Source organism: Eutrigla gurnardus (assembly GCF_963514095.1).
Source record: "Eutrigla gurnardus genome assembly, chromosome: 23".
NCBI lineage: Eukaryota > Metazoa > Chordata > Actinopteri > Perciformes > Triglidae > Eutrigla > Eutrigla gurnardus.
This window is the reverse complement of record NC_139934.1, coordinates 6,297,053-6,315,819: the sequence shown is the minus strand read 5'-3', so window position 1 is coordinate 6,315,819 and position 18,767 is coordinate 6,297,053. Positions and strand designations below refer to the sequence as shown.

At 45.3% G+C, this 18,767-nt stretch overlaps 2 protein-coding genes across 3 annotated transcripts; one reads left to right on the top strand and one right to left on the bottom strand.

Moving 5' to 3' along the window:
* Positions 1-179: 179 nt before the first annotated feature.
* Positions 180-6,711, bottom strand: lrp10 (low density lipoprotein receptor-related protein 10). Of its 2 annotated transcripts, none has more exons than XM_084003506.1 (10): positions 6,672-6,711; positions 5,528-5,682; positions 5,343-5,375; positions 5,025-5,169; positions 4,745-4,938; positions 4,068-4,636; positions 3,539-3,975; positions 3,024-3,218; positions 2,551-2,680; positions 180-2,107 (listed from the first exon to the last, which is right to left on the bottom strand). In XM_084003506.1, the coding sequence occupies exons 2-10, from the start codon at positions 5,574-5,576 to the stop codon at positions 1,463-1,465; spliced, it is 2,397 nt and encodes a 798-aa protein (XP_083859632.1). In that variant the 5' UTR covers positions 5,577-5,682; positions 6,672-6,711; the 3' UTR covers positions 180-1,462. The 2 variants fall into 2 exon arrangements, with proteins under 2 accessions (XP_083859632.1, XP_083859633.1); XM_084003507.1 differs by lacking the exon at positions 6,672-6,711 and adding an exon at positions 6,325-6,343.
* A 932-nt stretch (positions 6,712-7,643) lies between these two features.
* mmp14a (matrix metallopeptidase 14a (membrane-inserted)) lies at positions 7,644-18,492 on the top strand. Its single transcript, XM_084003470.1, has 10 exons — positions 7,644-8,073; positions 14,116-14,264; positions 14,380-14,502; positions 14,591-14,898; positions 14,984-15,145; positions 15,229-15,368; positions 15,461-15,599; positions 15,696-15,846; positions 16,259-16,374; positions 16,654-18,492. The coding sequence occupies exons 1-10, from the start codon at positions 7,990-7,992 to the stop codon at positions 16,968-16,970; spliced, it is 1,689 nt and encodes a 562-aa protein (XP_083859596.1). The 5' UTR covers positions 7,644-7,989; the 3' UTR covers positions 16,971-18,492.
* The last annotated feature ends 275 nt before the right edge of the window (positions 18,493-18,767 follow it).

The following is an 18,767-nucleotide window of genomic DNA, read 5'->3' as shown; positions in this document are numbered from 1 at the left end:
CCAGAGGGAGGATGTGACCTTCTTTCTTCCAGGACGACCACTGAAGAGCTGCCGGCGTCTGTGAATCTCTGTAGAACTTATGAATACAAAGCACAATGCAATCCGTCCTCTTTCACTGGAGGTGTCAGGTGTGTTTCCACCCACCCAACCCCCCCAAAAAAACCACAATACCCAACACCTAAAAGTGCAAATTGTTTAATCTCAGCCACATTTTTACTTATATACAGTGAAGTTGACCCTAATAAACCATAAAATCACTTTCTCTCTTATTTACCTCATTACATTGCAAATTTTTAAAACGTCCGGCTACTCCACATCGACCCAAATACATTCAACAAAAGCAAAAAAAATACAACTTGGGAGACAAAAAAAAAAAGTAACTTGCTTAAAATAAAAACACCATAAAATGTACAATACAAATGGCACACAACAAAGTGTGTTGCGTCAAAATGTGACAGAATGCAAGTCGAGTCCCCCCCTCAGAAGGGTTGAAGATTCATTGAGGTTATTTTGTGAATTCGGGACCCCCTTTCATCACGAGGGCACCTCATCTTTCCATGCACACCACACACACACACACACACATCCGAAAATCAGGCACCGGAGAGATTGTCTTTTGACACATTTTGTAGATTACATACATTCACCTGGGGGAAGCGTACGTGTGTGTGTGTGTGTGTGTGTGTGTGTGTACTGTTAGGTTGCAATTAGTATGCACTAAAATCCCAAAGAGGTTATTGCCAGCTTGCAGAGTACATGCTTTTTTTTTTTTCATTTTCACGTTATAGTAAAGCCACTGATGTGTCGATGCGTGCTATGATGTGAGAAAAACATGTGCCTCTGTGTGTTTTTGGGGGTGCAGTGTGGAACCATCTACAGGAAACTCCTCAAAAAGGCACTTAAATAGGGGGGTTTCTTTTTTTTTTAATTATCTGTGATAAAACAGACCCGGATGCAAGTGGCAGAAGTACGTGAGGACAATCCACATACTTCACTGTCAATGTAAGACTAAAAATGCAAATGCATTCACACGGTTGCAGTCATACAAACACAATATATTCCATCGTGTCATCTAAAAACTCTAATCAATAATCTGACAGTAGCCTGCCTCAGTTTCTGGATAGGGAAGATTCTTCTGTGCAAAAGTTTACCTTCAAATGTGCGGCCCAGCGAGTGCACATTCAATACTCACCAACACTCAAAACGTACATCAGCCATGCTTTTCGTCTAGAACTGATATTTGTCAAGGAGGTCTTTAAAATAATAAAAAGGTCAAACACTTGATTCCAACAAATCCAACTCAAAGCAATTTCAAAAAGGCACCAGACTTGCACAGTGCGGGTGAGTCTCGCCATGGGCCACTCCTGTGCTCGAGTTCAAACGTGGAAAGACTGGGGTTGAGTTGTAATCGGAGATACGAGGAGGGGTGTGTGGGGGTGTGCTGGCTGGGTGAGGATGTCGTTCAGGTGAGCATTGGCACGTCGTCCTCCGAAGTGGTGTCTTCAGACAGGGGTATGAGCAACACCTCGTCGTCTGAAGAGGACGAGGAGGAGAAAGACGGGGAGGCGGAGAGGGGCATGGAGTTGGTGGAGGAGGAAGAGGGTGAGGCTCTGAAGAGGGAGATACTCAGGCCCAGCGTGTGGAAGATGGAGGCCAGAGAGGGGCTGCTCGGGGGGACGGCGACAGGAGGAGTGTGGGGCGTGACCGGGCTTGGAGCTGGGGGAGCGTACGGAGGTGGAGGCGGGGAAGCCACCGTCGGTAGTGGCAGCGGCAGCAGAGGAGGCGGAGCTTCCTGCTGCTGCTGCTGCTCCGACTGAGCCAGCAAGCCGAGTTTCTGAGGCACCGGCTGGTTGACCGCCTCCACGGCCGGCGAGGAGCTGGTGGGAGTGGAGTGAGCCGGTTCCTGCCCGGAGGGAACGGCGTCCGACTGCTGCTGGCTGGAGCTCGACGCCTGACTCGGCCTGGAAGGAGGTCTGGGGATGAGGCCCCACCTCCTCATGCGGCGGACAGCCCGGCGGACGAATCGGGGCCTGCGTCTGCGGTGTGGGGAGTTGGCGGCGTCCTGGCGGAGGAGCTGCAGGATTCCTCGCAGGGAAAGAGACGAGGTCTGACAAGATGAAGGACGGAGAGTGGAAAAGAGTTGATTCATTAAAACACCTACAAGTATTCACAAGACCAGATTTAGGGAACGACTAAGTAGCTTGGCCAAATCCCACAAGACAGAGCAGGCTTTGTTTTCAATCCTCCGGCCTTCACAAACTAATAATACAGCACCTCAGAGTGAACCTGCATCTCAACACTTCCTACTTCAGTCCACAGCCTGCTGGGATTAATTACGGCTGCTCAAGTGGAGCTCATGACTTAAAGGCAGATAAAACAAGGACGACTATAGATAACAGGCTGAAGTTAGAGGGGTGAGCAACCAAGCCTCTCTCCCTCAGAATTCAGGAGATACATTATTGGATACAAATATACAAAAACTAGGAGCCGATACATGAAATATACATCCTGCAGGCAGTTTCTAGTCCTTACGGCGCTCCTTCCTCTCACCTCGTTGGGGTTTTCCGTGGGGAAGTCCTCCACTGGGGGGATGATGCCCTGTGCAATCAGCTGACCATAAGAGGGAGGAGCCTGCTGCTGGATCAGCTCCGCTTCCTGGCGGCTGATTGGTGCAAATAAGCTGCCAGACACAAACAGACACATTAAGATGCATTCGTTTAATCAGTTGTGTGTGTGAAGAAAACACTGTTCTACTTTAAAAGTTTAAAAACCTGACATAATCCACTTTGGCTGAGACAAGTCGGTGGGAAGCCTGAGCGTTTACAACCACCACCTGCTAGTTCCTGTTCTCTTATCATAAAGTGTACTGGTGTGTTGTTGTGAGACATTCTGCTATGTTTTTGGTTGAGCTGGCAACGACTGAAGCTAGTCTTAAAGGAAAACAAACTCGTGACTCACTGGCTCGGATGATTAGCACCAACTCACAAGAAACCCCAGCTACGCTGCATCAAAAGGAGTGTTACCTGTACTCCCTGGTCCTGAGCGAGTAGAGTTTGCAGGTGCAGCCCATGGCGATGACCAGCAGGAGCCCGCAGACAAGGCTGCCCACTGTTGCCGCGGTGATGACCTTGCGGGGCAGGATGACGGTGCAGTTGAGCTCGTCCGTGCCGTCCTTGCAGTCCACCTGGCCGTCGCAGCGCCAGCTCTCAAACACACACCTGCAGACGTGGACAATGGGCCGTTTTGTGTGTTAAGATCGACGGGGATAATTCAAGATAGAGAGACTCTGTTCCACATGAAAGTTCATCCTGAGGCGTTGCCTTGAGACATGATTTCATACTGAAAAAGTGTACGAGTCTGTGTGAAAAGATGTAATGTATGAATCATTATAATAAGAAGAGGTTTCATCCAGTATATTTTATTCCAATATGGTGTAAGAATGCACTTCTTAATTAGGTTATATCGTTTTGTTACTGCAGTTCCCAACGGTCCTCTCAACGCCAGGGGGATAAACAGGTTTCCCATCACACGTACTGACCTGTCGCTGTCACAGTGAAAGGTCCCCGGCTGACACACGGTGCAGTCCCTCTCGTCGCTGCCGTCGGCGCAGTACAGCTGGTAGTTGCACCTCTCCGTGACCGGGTAGCACACCGGTCTGCCGGCAAAGTGGCTGGACGGCACCGCCCGCTGCCCTGCCACGCCGCAGGCGAACTGGCTGGGGCTGCAGCCCCTGCAACCCTCCTCGTCCTTGCCCGTCTCGGGACAGTCCCACTTCCCGTCGCAGCGCTGCTCCTGGGTGAAGCAGCCTCCTGCTGCTCCCCCACAACGGCCCTCCCAAGGGGGGCAGTAGGTCCCGACGTGGAACGTAGCGTTGAAGCCGCTCCCCTCCGAGCCAGAGAGGGTCTCATACTTCATTGACAGCAGACCGGTGTGAGATTCCACTTGGACCGATTTGTAATTGTAGGCGCTGGTGATCTGTCGAAATGAAGGGAACATCATAGAGTTTTTGTTATAAAGAGGAATTATCTATCAATGATTGGATGCATTTCTTAGTTAAAGAAACTCACAATTTTGAGAACGTCTCCTTTGCCTTGTGCTCGGTTGTACATGGTGAGTCTATCACCGGGTCCCAGCACCAGCTGCTGAAGGTCCAGTCTCAGTGGCCTGGAGTCCTGCGGGTCCAAAGTCCAGACGCAGAGCAGCGCTGGACCCCGGCTGGCTGGAGGGGAGAAGGTGCCATAAAAGGTCTGGAGGAGCCCTCCGCAGGGCCACTCGATGGGACTGGGCGTCACAGCCGGCTGCCTGCGAGTCTGAGGCTGCTCTTGATCCCCTTGAGCGTCCGCTTCCCTCTCGCTCAGCAGCGCCCACAGATCGGAATCAGAATCCGCAATATAATGTCTATCGGGGTCCCTGAAGCGGTTCTTCTCTGTGAACGCCTCTCCCTTGGCCTCTTCTGCCTGCGTGCTGCTGTACTTTGGGGGTTCTGGGGTCTCCACGTCTGCATCGCAGCCCTGTTCGTCGGTGCCGAGGCCCGCACCTTCACCAAGACACTCCACCTGTCCGTTACAGCGCCAAGAGAGGGGAAGGCAGCGACCCCCCAGGCACTCAAAGGATGTTACCGGGCATTCACCAGAGTCTGGATGTGTGCAAACAGAAGGGGAATTAAGATTTGATATTTTATTCTCATTTCCAAACACCCGATATATCACTATAAGAATGTTTAGGCAAAATATGTTCATCATACCTCTGGCATAGTTCAACAGAAAAGAGGACACGGGAAACTGATGCGGGAGGAAGTGGTGCATCACTGTAATATTCCCCCCTGGGAACTCCATCGGTTGTGGCAACTTGGAGCCACAAAGGAAAATCGGCTCGCCGCCAACTGATGACTTTATAGACACCCACTCCTTCCTACAGCGCGCTGAAAACTGGGAAAAGCTGAGACACATAATGAAACTCAGTGTATCGTTATCGCAGATGGCATCCGATTTACAGCAGATAAAAATCCCCCTCTGTGCCTTTACCTGAGAACAACGGGTTCTCCTTCAGAACCCTTGATGATCCAGCAGTCATAGATGGAGCCGAAGCGGTACGACCAGCTGTGGTAAGCAGAACTCCTGATTTCTCCCGCCTTACCGTCTAAGACTTGGAGGGAATGTCCACAGCGAGCTGAGAGACAGAGGAGCACACGTTAAGTCTCATTAAACCGATTTAGCTTAATGTCATCACACAGAAGCCTGGCACACAAACCATAAAGAATGTAAATGCGCCGTTAACATTGACATTGAAAAACCAAGCTGATAACATCCACAGTCACAACATGAGATAAAGTGCTGACTTACCGGAGCAGGAGGCAGGCTCAAAACGTCTGCACGCTGCAGATGAAATAAGCACAAACAGACAAGAGTAGGGCAGGCGTTTTATCACGGGTAATAAACGTGGTGTGCAAAAACGACCCTTGACCCTTAAAGTAGGAACCGTAGACGGACGCACGGCTCAACAAGCAGCCGAGTGTTTGTTTACTCACCTGTTACGATGAAAACTAGGAGGGCACAGACGTTGTACGTGACTGTCATTGTGGTAACGTCTCCCAAATTATATTAAAAACTGAAGAATTAAAAGAAAATATAAAAAAAAGTCAAAGAAGTGCCATTTTGGGAGATTCTTTCAGGAAGACTTCATCTGTAAAAAGGGGAAAAAAGATAAATGAGATGACTAATAACCAGCTGACACATCAAAACAAGTTCACCAGGAAACCAAATGATAACGACTTCAAATGAAAATGCATGTCGAATGATATTCTAATCTTCTATGGTTCAAAACTAAATGTATTTGGGTTTTTAAACATCTGGAAAAAAGTAAACACTGTGGAACGACAGGAAATCAATACTTGTTTTACTTTTCTTTTAGATTTTATAAATAAACCAGAGGATTAACCTGTAATGAAAATAACCATTCTACATGACTTCTTTTTTTTTTTAAATCGCATTCACCTTGACTGTACATTCGTGTACTTCCTGTTTGTGTCGCACTTGATTGATAAACACAAATATCGATCGATTCACTCAAGGGCAACAGCGCCGATGTCGAAGAAGCGAGCTTTTAGGCTGATATCTAATATAATAGATCCATTACGGTTATATAAGCGGGCAGGAAACCAACGCGACGGGTTAACTGAAGTTATTTTGAGCTCGAACACGGCGACTTCCTTCCCATAATCTGCTCTAACAATGACGACAGGAATCATCGACGCACACGAATTGTTTCAAAGTCTTTCTATGATTCCCAGTGACGTAAAAAAACAACCTTCTGGTCGATCGATACCTCATTTAGATCCCCGTGAGTTTGGATAACGTCCTGAAATAGATAGTTTCGGTTTTGAGGAGACGGAGGAGAGGAGGGAGAGGCAGCTGCTCGACGTCCTCCCAGTCACAAGAGCTTAGACAGCTAGCTTCCTGGCGAGCTAACGGCTAACTGCTAACGGCTAACGTCCGATGCTATCTCCGCTTAGACGCTTTGTTTTTACAGACAGTGACAGGAAACGGTTTCCGAGCGCGACACAGAGGGTTTAAGTACCCAAATAAGTCAACACATGGCGGTCAGAAAAGGCGACGACGTAATACAATGATGTAAAAAAAAGAAGAAAGAAGGGCAGGAGCCGAGTACGTTACCATGTCAGTCGGCCTTTTTCTTGTTGACAAGTTGCGAGCTACTTCCGTATATTTCAGCGCATGACAGGAGGGTTGTTTTTTTTTCTTTTTTTTTGCATACAACTTTAGGTTTCTCGTCACATTAAAATATTCACATACTGAATACAACTCCAGTCAAAATACTGTTAATAATTATTATTTTTTATATCCCTTTTGATCGGCTAATGTCTAAAAGGATTTAGTGCGAAATGTCCCTTTGTGACCACAAGGTGGCAGTGTTGGTTCACCTCCTTAAAAACACCAAAATAACTTCATTAACTGTAGTGTTGTGCTTATTTATTATTAAAAAAAAACTTGAATTGTTTTCTAATTCTACTCCACCACATTCTAGCTTTGGGAAAATAAAGATTTCAAGACATATGTATGTATTTTCTTCCAGAGCTGTCCTGCTTTGAGTATTAATGTGGGTCTGATGTGATATATATATTTTTTAATTTAAAAAAGTTAAATTACTCAACCTACATTTCCTCCCTGAATGGGAAAAAATCCAGATTTTTCCATTTCTTCTACTTCACTGTTACAGTTAGAGATCTGAATGTAGTTTTTTGGTTATTATTAGATGTAGAAAATGTGCCTTTTTTCTTTTTTACCTAAAATCGGAAATATATATTATTTTATTCTATTTTTTTCTATTATATTTTCTATTCTTAGAAAATATAATAGAAAAAAATAGAATAATAATAAAAAAACAATAGAAAAAAATAAAATAATATATATATACCGGTATATATATATATATGCCCAGTAATATCTGTCTATGTGTCATTAAATTGGTAAACCTGGTATGACATGAAAAAAAATGACGTCTGCACATCTGGAGGAGGACCCAGAGGAAAATCCATCTCTCTCTCTCTCTCTCTCTCTCTCTCTCTCTCTCTCTCTCTCTCTCTCTCTCTCTCTCTCTCTCTCTCTCTCCCTCTCCCTTGACCACGTCCACACACGCTGCAGACAATCCCACCGGGGGGACAAGAAGTCAAACTATGCAGCTTTACTGAACACCAGCTGAGCATTCGTCACAGATACCCGATGATTGTCGCATTTTATTCGGCGTTTTCAACTCAGCTCCAACTTTAACGGGAGCCGTTTTTTTGTGCGCAGAACAGCCTGGTGCGTTCAAAGTCTCCATGTGGAAACGATAAAAAAAAAAAAGGGTTTCTACTACTTTTTCAGTCGATTTGTTTTGATTTTTGATTTTTCGTCGCTGTGTCAGGACGGCGAAAAGAAAGTTAGTTTCCTGAACTGTTTTTTTTTTTTTCCGGGGCAGTTTGCAGACAGAAGAATGCTGCCCCAGCTCCTCACCCTGGCCTGTGGTCTCTGCTGCCTGGGTTTCACCTCCGTCACTGCAAATGTACTAAAAGCTGAGGTAAGTCTCATGGAAAACTATCCATCCACTCTCATCAATGCAAAGGTTTGTGAACGTATCACAAAAAGGGCTTTATGAGCAAACTTTATTTTCCAAATGTTGTTTTTAGTGGTTTTTCTCATCATATTTTAACTGTTTGCTGATATCTGTATGGCAGCTTTCACATGTTTATTGCAACAGCGAGGGGGGGAAGTGTTTCTTCTATAAGTGTTTATGTTCCTGTGTTTATTCTGCCTCCCTCAAAAAATCCTGACGCTGATCTTTCTGCACTAAGAGCTGTTTATGTGAGTCCATCTGTAACAAGAGCTGAGACTTCATCCAAAGGAAGAAAAAAAGATGTCAGGAGTCTTGTGAAAGAGGGAGAGAGGGGGGGAGAGGGGTGGGGGTCCAGTTTGGAAACCTCAGCTGAGCTGCTTTGTTCTGAGAAAAAGAGGGGTTGTACGGGGGAGGGGGGGTAATGGTTTTCATCTGCCCTCGGAGACTGCAAAGCTGGTCTGCGTTCACAACAAGCCGGACACAAGTGGCTCCATGTGGGAGGCTGAGGCCTGGACACCCCGAAGTGCATATTTAGTACCAACTAAAGAACATATTTAGGCAGCTGTCACATTAAAATTCACAGAGCAACAAAGTTGAGGAGCTGGCTTCCTGAAGATGCATGAGAGCCTGTAGTTCTTTGGTGGACAGGATGCACGAAGGAGGGAACTTAGTCACCGAACCGCAAAGTCTCTGGCGTGTGAGTCAGGACCAGCTCAGAGAGTCAGACAGTTTATAAGACGCCACAGACAGGCCGCCCTCCTGTGATGAACGTCTGTAAAGGGGGGGGGGGGGGGGGGGACGAAAACACCTCCAAAATGATAACAACACACACGGCGGGACGTGAGCCGGAGACGCGTCGGGCACGAAGAGGATACAAACGAATTACGGGTTCAGGGCTGAACCCTGTGATCAAAAGATAGACGCGTCTGTGTGCCGGAGAAAGCAGATGAAACCGCGTGACGTAAATGTTTAATTAAAGTTTAATTGAAGCTTCTTTGAGGGGGTTTAGGGGAGGGGGGGGGGGGGGGGGTGAGAAAGCAGAAGTCAGATGGAGAAACTGAGCTCAGAGGAATTTTGTGGTTTATCAGTGTTGCTCAACATCTGAGCATCCCATTCTGACGCAGTGATCCCTACTTAATCCACGAAAAAGAGAAGCAGTAAGACTTCCCTTCTGGTGGAGTCCAGCACCTTCGCGGCCTCTTGGCATCTGTTTTCTGTCCTCTGCTTTTGCCTTGTCTAACCTTCCTTCACTTGAAGCGGGGACCATGTGGGTAAAGGAAGTGGGCAGCAATGAAAACAACAGTCCCTTCAAACAGGATCTCTCCATATCTGGCTAAAAACGTTGTGGAGATCCCCCCCCCCCCCCCCCCTTCGTTCGCCGTCTGGCGTCTCGTGATCCCAGCAGAGGGGTTACAGAGCCGGTCAAAACACATCTGGGTTCAGTTCCCTTTATCTGGGCGAGATGTAGCATCAAAGGGAGGGATCTGGTGCTCGCTGCTCAGGCAGGAGGCGGCTGTCACTTAAGAAATGTCCAAATAATCAGCTGGATCGGCCTTAATGAGGAACGGATGGACTTCAAGGGAGATGGGGTCGGCTATTTGTGCCAAGAAAACGGTCCGTCTTGTTAACACAGAGGACATGAAAGAGAATTGCAGGTTTTTTTTCTTCTTCTGTCCCCTATAAGTTTGTAGTCTGAGGTGATCAGCTGGCTGGATTTTGACGAAATGTCGGCCAGATGTGCTCAATCAAACTTAAAGACTGGCCGGTCACCTGAGGTGCATTTCAGAGGGAAATATTGTGCTTTTTTACTTCACGACATAAACGGTGTCTTATAAATGCATTCCTAACAAAACACAAATATAACACTCAAGGTCTACTTACGCACTTTTTCTGGACCCTTAAAGGCATCTCACGGTCTTCGCCAGCCGATGGAGCATGCTCAGTTGTCATGGAGACGGCTCAGTTTTCATCACGTGACCTAGGTTACAGTGTTGCTCCAACTAAAACATTAAGATGAACATATGGTTATCTAATAATGCGCTACATAAACGGGCGATTCTGCATAAAAACTACCTTTGTTTTTTCTTTTTAAAGTATTTATATATACTTAGTGTAGGAACTAAATAAAGTTCTCTAGTCGCATCACTGCCACCATAGAAAACGTATTAATACTATTGACTTGCATCCATTTAATGAGGTTTCTCTTGAGCAGAATACATGATTTTATTTGACCTTTTCGACCCAGTAAAAAAAAAACACACAAAAAAAAACAGCTGCAGCGAGGGCTAACTGGGTCAGAGACGCCAAAGAAATGAAGGCAATGTGAGATTCAGACACTCATGAGCAGAATTCTCCGTTTTTTCCGTTGGCAGCGAGCGAGAGGAACAACTGACTCAGTCCCTTAAATTTAAATTCAACCTCTCTCTCCCTCTCTCTCTAATGTCTTTACCGCTCCTTCGCTAATGTAACTCTGCACTTTAGATCATCTTCTCCTGTCCTTCAGACTCTCGTCCGTTTTCCTCCTTTCATTCCTGGTGAGATTGGAAAGACAGGAATTAAAGCATCCGAATTAATGACAGTGAATGACACTTTATATATGACGTAAATATAGAGACGCATCCGCGTGATAAATGTTCACATGCAGTGGCAGTTATGTGGAAGTGAGATGTGATCATTCTTTTGTTTTTGACCACAGCGGATATAAATACATCGGGGGTTTTTGGCTTCTCCTTTTTTTATAACTCGTCCGAATTTGTGGTCTGTGTTTTTTTGTTGTTTTTTTTTATAGCGTATCCGGAAAAAAACAAGCCACAACTCTGTCTCATGTGAATGTGAGTAAGGGTGTGTGACAATGCGTGACACCCACATGTTCCTGTCATGGGTGTCTGGATCTGAAAAGTGAAGCCAAGGCGGAGGTGCCTCAAACCTGCGTTCTTTCTAATAGCCAGCAGGGGGCGACTCCTCTGGTTGCACTAAGAAAGCTGACTGTATGGAAGTCGGTGACCCCAAATATGAACTTTTAAAAGGAGCCTTTCATTGATTTTATTACGGTGTTTTTTACACATCAGGGCAGAAAACAGATTGATTACACCTGGTTATCTTTATTTCTGCTCTGATTTTGGAAAGACGATTGCAGGCAGTGTCTTTTATCTGTTGTCAATAACTCGATACACCTCTAGCGTAGTTTTAACGAGTAAATCTAGTTGACTGGTTGCTTAATCGATTGATCATTTGACTTAATGAATGTTAGAAAATGGTGAAAAAACAGCTTTCCCCCAAAGCCTAAAGACATTCTACTTTTGCAAAGTAGTTTATTTTGCTTAAAAATCGACACTAATGATTATAAATGGCCAAAATCTGTCAAATTACCGCCTTGCTTCAGCTCTACATAGCATAGTAAGGTCACAGTGGGGTCACCACTCCACTGAAACAGCCTCCTCCACCAACTTTACATCACGACGCTTGTGTTTCAGAGCTGTACATTATAGATTTAGACCTCACGTCACTGCACACACACACACACACTGCACACACTCAGGGTTTGTGTTTACCAAAAACCCCGACAGCCAGCCCCGTGGCCACACATGGCCGCGTAGCGAGCTGCCTCGCCGCCTCGGGGGCCAACAATACCGGCCATGTACGAGCATGGATAAATAGAAGCTTTGACGGTGGAGTTCCAGGGAGGAGGGGTGCATGCTGGGATACCTGGCGTCTCAACCGGAGGTTGGTGGTGGTTGTGTGCGGAGTAGTTTCGGGGGGGCGAGGGTGGAGGTGGAGGGGGGGAGAAGTGGAGGTCTTCACGGCGTGTGTTTTTATAGAAGCAGACGCGTCACCACACTGGAGCCGCAGCACACACTAGCAGCAGTCAGTGGGGAGGCGGAGAGGGTAAATTTGGTTGGTGTTACGGGCAGATTGACTCGGAGAGAGAGTCAGGAGATAAATTAGATTAATGCCTGAATAATTCAGAGAAATCGTGAAGAAATTGTGAGCGAGGAGGGAGGAGGGAGGTGGAGAGAAAGGGGGATAAGTTGCCTCTCTGCAGGGCGTCATAAGTGAACCTTGTTCTCTGCCCAGCACATGACTAAGTAGCTGTGTGTGCCCAGGCAGTCCGGCCAGGTAGGGGCTACACTTCCACCCCCCCGTCTGCTTTTCCATTCACTCGTCGGAGGAGAAAACATGCTATCTCTCTATCTAAGGGTTCAAATATCTACTCACACCTAAACGGTGTAAAAGCACCCAAATTAACAATGTGTTAATTAGTGAGAAGACACAGTCATTCTCTTATCCAATAAAACACACCCTTCACCTTATAATACATGCAGAGGTTTCTAACCTGCAACCTTACTTGGTCTGGTGTGACCAGAAACGTAATAATAATTAGTTAATTTACATATATATATATATATATATATATATATATATATATATATATATATATATATATATATATATATATATATATATATATATATATATATATATATTATTATATTATGACTGTTCTTGATTGATGCTAAGCTTCAGGTTTGACAGACAATCTTCTCATCTGAATGCTTCCCAGAATGTTGAACTGTTCCTTTAAGCCTTTAAGACCACCAGCAGCAGCAGCAGGCAGTGGAAAGAATAGGCTGCCCTTTCATGTGTAAAGATAAATAGTGGTGGTTTTGGTTGACTTGAAGGCAGACAGAGGGAAAGGAGGAGGAGGAGGAGGGTGGACACAGACAGGGAGATTTTTAAACTCGAGCTTTGAGGAAACGAAAATGTTGCTGAAAATGTGACTTTTTCCAGCGTTGCGACCGGCGGTCGTCTTTGGCTGCGTTCGTCTAGACTTCTGGGTCATCGCTGTTGAAATGACATCAGTGTTCTCAGATTGTTTTATTTGGCTTTTGGTTCCTCTCTTCCCTCCTTGTGACTCCACAACAAAAGTTCCCTTGCAAGGATGCAAAAGGGCATGCAAGGATCTGGTGATTTAAGAGGTCATAAACTGGAAAATGTCACGGTCGCGTGAAGAAACGAGCATACGTTTAACATGCTGGCTGCTGTAGAGGAGGGTTTGTACTCACTTATTCACTGTATGTGATGCATCTGAGCTGGCAGGTCCCAACAAGCCTGAAAGGTGACTGGAAGGAGATAAACACACTCAGCCATCCCTTCTTCTTTGTTTGGTTTTCGGTTTCTTTCTGACTTTCTAATTCTGCAACTAAAGTCTGGAGAGGATAATTAGAGTGCTTCATTTTCTCACTTAATTACTACTCCTATTACTACATTTCAGTTTAAAGCATGAAGGCAACGCTGTGATATTATAATAAATATTTACTATAGAAACACAAAAGAAAACGCCTTAGTAATACTAGTACAAACAATGTAATACTATTAAAGACACTATATGAACACTTTTAGCAACAGCATCATATCATTAGAATAGGACTGTTTTACAGTGTGCATCATATACTATAGTAATACTAGTTAAAATAATATAGAAATAGGGCTACTAGAGCTAATAAAACAGCACTACAGAAAAACTATACATCATGGTTGGTGGAAAATACTACAAACTTACTGTAGGACACAATTCTTATAGTAAACAATAGCGATACTATAGTTTTTTTTGGTTGTCAGGGAATAATATCATTATATTTGATATTTTATTCAGTTTGTCATGTTGTATTTTCTGGGAGTATAGAGTCCTATATAACACAACAGTGTATATTTATGAGGCAGTCGAGATAAAAGTACATTTTTAGGGTTTTGTTGTTCCAAGATTTTGAATTTGCTATTTGGATCTTGACATGAGAAAGACAGGCGACCACATGTACAACAGTTGTGTTCCCATGGAAACGATCTGCACCTCATTTGCATAAATAAAGTCTGATCAATTGCTTTGGCTCATTTTTGCTCATTATGAATGCATGCATGATCAACTAGTTGATCAGGAAGGTGCTTTTTGACGTGCTAGTACCATCTAATAACCTCATGGTGCTATCTGTTTGGCTTTCTCTCCTATAGGCATGGCTGCAGCAGTATGGCTACCTGCCTCCAGGTGACGTACGAGCCCAGGCCATCCGCTCACCCAAGTCCATCGAAGCGGCGATCTCAGCCATGCAGAGCTTCTACGGTCTGACCGTCACCGGCTCCATAGACTCCAACACATTAGTGTGAGTCCAAACGTGCAAACCATTAAAGGAGAGAGAGCGTCTCGACAGCATGGTAACTCTTCATAAATGACGTGTTCGGAGTAAGAATTGGGATTTTTATTTGCGCCGTTGCCAGGGCGATGAGCCGGCCGCGGTGTGGTGTCCACGACATGTTTGGCCCCGAGCTGAAAACCAACCTGAGGAGGAAGAGGTACGCCGTCCAGGGTCTGAAGTGGGACAAGGCCGAGGTGACGTTCAGGTATGCTGATCAACACTTCCACACATGTGAGTGTGATTTATGATGCAGACGATGACATATTAATTTGGGTCTCCATCCTCGCTCACAGCATCGAGAACTACACCCCTAAGATCGGGGAGCGGGCCACATACGAAGCCATCAGGAGGGCCTTCAAGGTGTGGGAGAGCGCCATCCCGCTCACCTTCAGGGAGATCCCCTTCAGCAGCATCAGGGGCAAGGTGGACAAGTACGCCGACATCATGCTCTCCTTCTCCGAGGGCTTCCACGGCGACAGCACGCCGTTCGACGGCGAGGGCGGCTTCCTGGCTCACGCCTACTTCCCCGGACACGGCATCGGCGGGGACACGCACTTTGACCTCGCCGAGCCGTGGACCACGGGGAACACGGACCAGGGAGGTGAGATGGAGATCCTGGAGGGAAAGAACACAGATAAAGATTGGTTTTGAGGTTTGGAATGAAAATACCTTCTCTCTCTCTGAAGGTAACGACGTCTTCCTGGTGTCTGTCCATGAACTGGGTCACGCTCTGGGTCTGGAGCACTCCAACGACCCCTCCGCCATCATGGCGCCCTTCTACCAGTGGTTCGAAACCGAGAACTTCCAGCTCCCCGACGACGACCGCAGAGGCATCCAGGCGATCTACGGTGAGTCCTTCGCCCTCATCGCCTCATTTAATCGGATATACGTATGTACTCTTATGACTCCCATTTTCTTCCTCGCAACACAGGAACAAAGTCCGGCGCTCCTCCTCCTCCCCCTCCACCGCCACGGCCCACGAAGCCATTTGTCCCCGACAACGGGCCGGACGTCTGCGAGGGTCACTTCGACACCATCGCGATCCTCCGAGGGGAGAAGTTTGTATTTAAGGTACGACGTCGTCACAGACATTCACACACATTATCGGCCCACAGAACATGAACACTAACTTGAATTCTGCTGGATTTCTAACGTGTGTGCAGGACAAGTGGTTCTGGCGCGTGAGAAACAACAAGGTGTTGCCGGGTTACCCGATGACCATCAGTCACTTCTGGAAGGGCCTGCCCTCGAACATCAACGCCGCCTACGAGAGGGACGATGGGAAGTTTGTCTTCTTCAAGGGTGGGTTTGTCTGAGATTCATCTGCAACCAGATGTCATGATTGAGTCACTGCAGCTGCTCGTTTACATCTCTCTTGATTTCGATGTGTGTTTCCAGGTGACAAGTACTGGGTTTTCAACGAGAACAGCATGGAGAAGGATTCGCCCAAGAGCCTGAAGGAGCTGGGCTCCGGTCTACCCAAAGACAAGATCGACGCGGCGCTCTTCTACACGCCGACGGGACAGACGTACTTCTTCAGAGGCAATAAGTGAGTCGGCCACACAAACACACACACACACACACACACACACACACACACACACACACGTCTTTAAAAGTGTGGTGAACGTTTCATGTGTGTATTCTGGTTTTGTTACAAACCGCTTTTGCATTTGTGAAAGAAACAAGTCTGAAAAGAAAAGTAGCTGTGAGCACTTTGTGGAACATTCCTGATGCACGGATTAAATCACACAAATACTTGTTTTTTTACTTGTTACAACTTGTACTTCTACTACATCCGTCAACTTGTTGTGGAAGGTAGAATCCCACATTTCACCTCTCTGACTCACACTTCCTGTCTTTAGAGCTCGAGGACATGAACCTCTGTGTTCCCGCGTCGTACAAATCGAATTCTGTTCTGTATATCTTCTATAGTTTTGTGTCTTGTTGTGGTTTTGCAGATACTACCGTTTCAACGAGCAGAGTCGCACCGTGGACGCCGGCTACCCCAAACTCATCAGCACGTGGAGCGGCGCTCCGGACAACATCAAATCCGCCATCATGAGTCCAGACGGATGTAAGTTTTCCTCACCGTTGAACCGTTCTAAGACAGTTAGAGGTGAAACATCAACAGGAAATGACTTGAGAGATACTCTTTATTTACCATTTTTGTATAAAAAACGTTGACATTTAGTGAAATAATCATATGTTTAGTTTGTATAGGAAAAAAAGATAGTAAAAAATAAAAATAAGAAATAAAATAAAGTAAAATCACATTTACAGCACCTGCTTAATGTGCCTCAAATCGCCAAAAACAAACTTGTGATGGTAAACTCGTTCTCTACTCTCTCCTCAGCGTACACTTACTTCTACAAAGCCAACAAGTACTGGAAGTTCAACAACCAGCACATGAAGGTGGAGTCCGGCTACCCCAAGTCGGTGCTCAGCGACTGGATGGGCTGCGAGGGCGAGGAGCCCAAGAAGGGCCGGGAGGAGGTGATCATCATCGAGGTGGACGAGGCGCAGGGCGGGGCGGGCCCGGTCGCCGTGGTGATCCCTCTCCTCCTGCTGGTGCTGGTGGTGGTCACCCTGGGGGCGCTCTTGTTCTTCAGGAAGTACGGCACGCCCCGACGCCTCCTCTACTGCCAGAGATCCCTCCTGGATAAGGTGTAGACGGATGCGATGGCGATGGGGGGGACAGACTGCCACAGAGGGACAGAAAGAGATGGAGACGGGACGAGGGCCGGGCGACGGTGGAAACTATGAGGAGGTGAACGGAAGAGGAGGAGGAGGGGGGTGGCGGAGAGAGAAAAGGCCCTTAGAAACTGAAATCAGGAAAACAAATGTGTATTTGTATGTAAAATATTTACTGCTCTGTGTTCAGAGATTAACATAGCCGACAATGTCACGTAGAGAAAAGGGAACTACACAAAAGAGACTCATCAAGGACTTCCTCCTCTCTCACATGCCAGGTATTAAAGATGAAGAAGTCCCGCCTCCTCCCTTCCTCTCCTTTTTAACTGGACGACTTCCAGCCGAACTGCTGTCTGATTAATTTCTGAGCTCCTTGACATCTGTGGGAGTTACTCAGAAATGTAGCGTCTCCGTGAAGAGGTTTTTGCTCTGAAATACATTTGCTGTCCAAAAAAAAAATAATAATCTGTTGGTAGTAAAGTTTTGATATTGGGCGATGCAGTATTTCCTGTGTTTTCTACCACTAAGCAGGGCTGGGTATCGGACCTCGTAATTCTCTTGTACCGTCAAAAACCTGTTGAATTGGCCTTGAATTTTTTTTAGCAAATTTTTCCAGATTTAATCCAAATTTTATGCTATTATCACACGGTATCACACGCACACTGTTACAGAAACGAGACGATACCTCGCCCTACGAAGATCTCCCATCGTGATCAGATGTATGCTCACCTTATAAATACAAAAAGGTGGAATTAACATAATGATGCTGCAGATATCTTAAAAACAAACTTGAATCCTGCAATTTGATTCACCAGCAAAACTCTTCTTTCAGTGCAAGCAGTCAGACGGGAAAAAGTACTTTCTTCAAGTAAAAAAAAAATCAAAAAACGTGACTTACAAATGACAGTTTTCAAACATTCCAGTACATTTGTTGTTGAATAGGAGCAGAGCTGCTTGTCCGAAACGTGTCATTAAGCGGTACAGTTTCCAACAATATGGTGCAATTCTTTTTTTTTAATTATTATCGTTGTTATGGGAAATTGTTGTTATTATAAGTATGGTTATTGTTATTATTGTTCTCCTGGTAAAATGATGGTGCCTTTTTTTTTTTTTTTTTTTGTACGTTGTCACTTGGAGTCCTGCTGGACAGAGGCGTAACGTGACAATGATGGAGATGAATCCCGGTTTACACTCATGTGATGAATTCGATCCGATCAGCGTAATAAACTCAGAAACGTGAGTTCAGGGAGTTTCTTCTTATTCTGAAACACCTGGAATCACAGACATGTTGGCTATTTATGAACTTTGATGCTCCATTTCTTTTTTTTTCCCTTTCTTTTTCAAATCAAAATCGAAGGTGAATTAATTTCGTTAATAACAATGATAATGGTAATGATATTTATAATGATGATCATATAAATAAAGTGGAATGAGATTTTTATTCTGCCTGTTTTCACTTTTGTATTTCATTAGATTAAGTGAAATTAAACTATTTTCTACACTCTTGTATCATATTCTCTGGACACGACATTTTTATATCAAATTTGACTTCCAAAATATTAAAATTTGATTAAATACATATGAAATATTTACCAGATAATAATAAAAATGCATTATTATAGACTACATTCTTTAGTTTTCACCACAGCTATTCTGTTTGATGTAATTAATGAATAATATGGACTTAAGAAAGCTACTTGGCAAACATTTTGACGTTGGAAAGCTTCTAATTTTTCGCAGTGTCACATAATTCCCTGTATTCTTGCTTCCATTCAA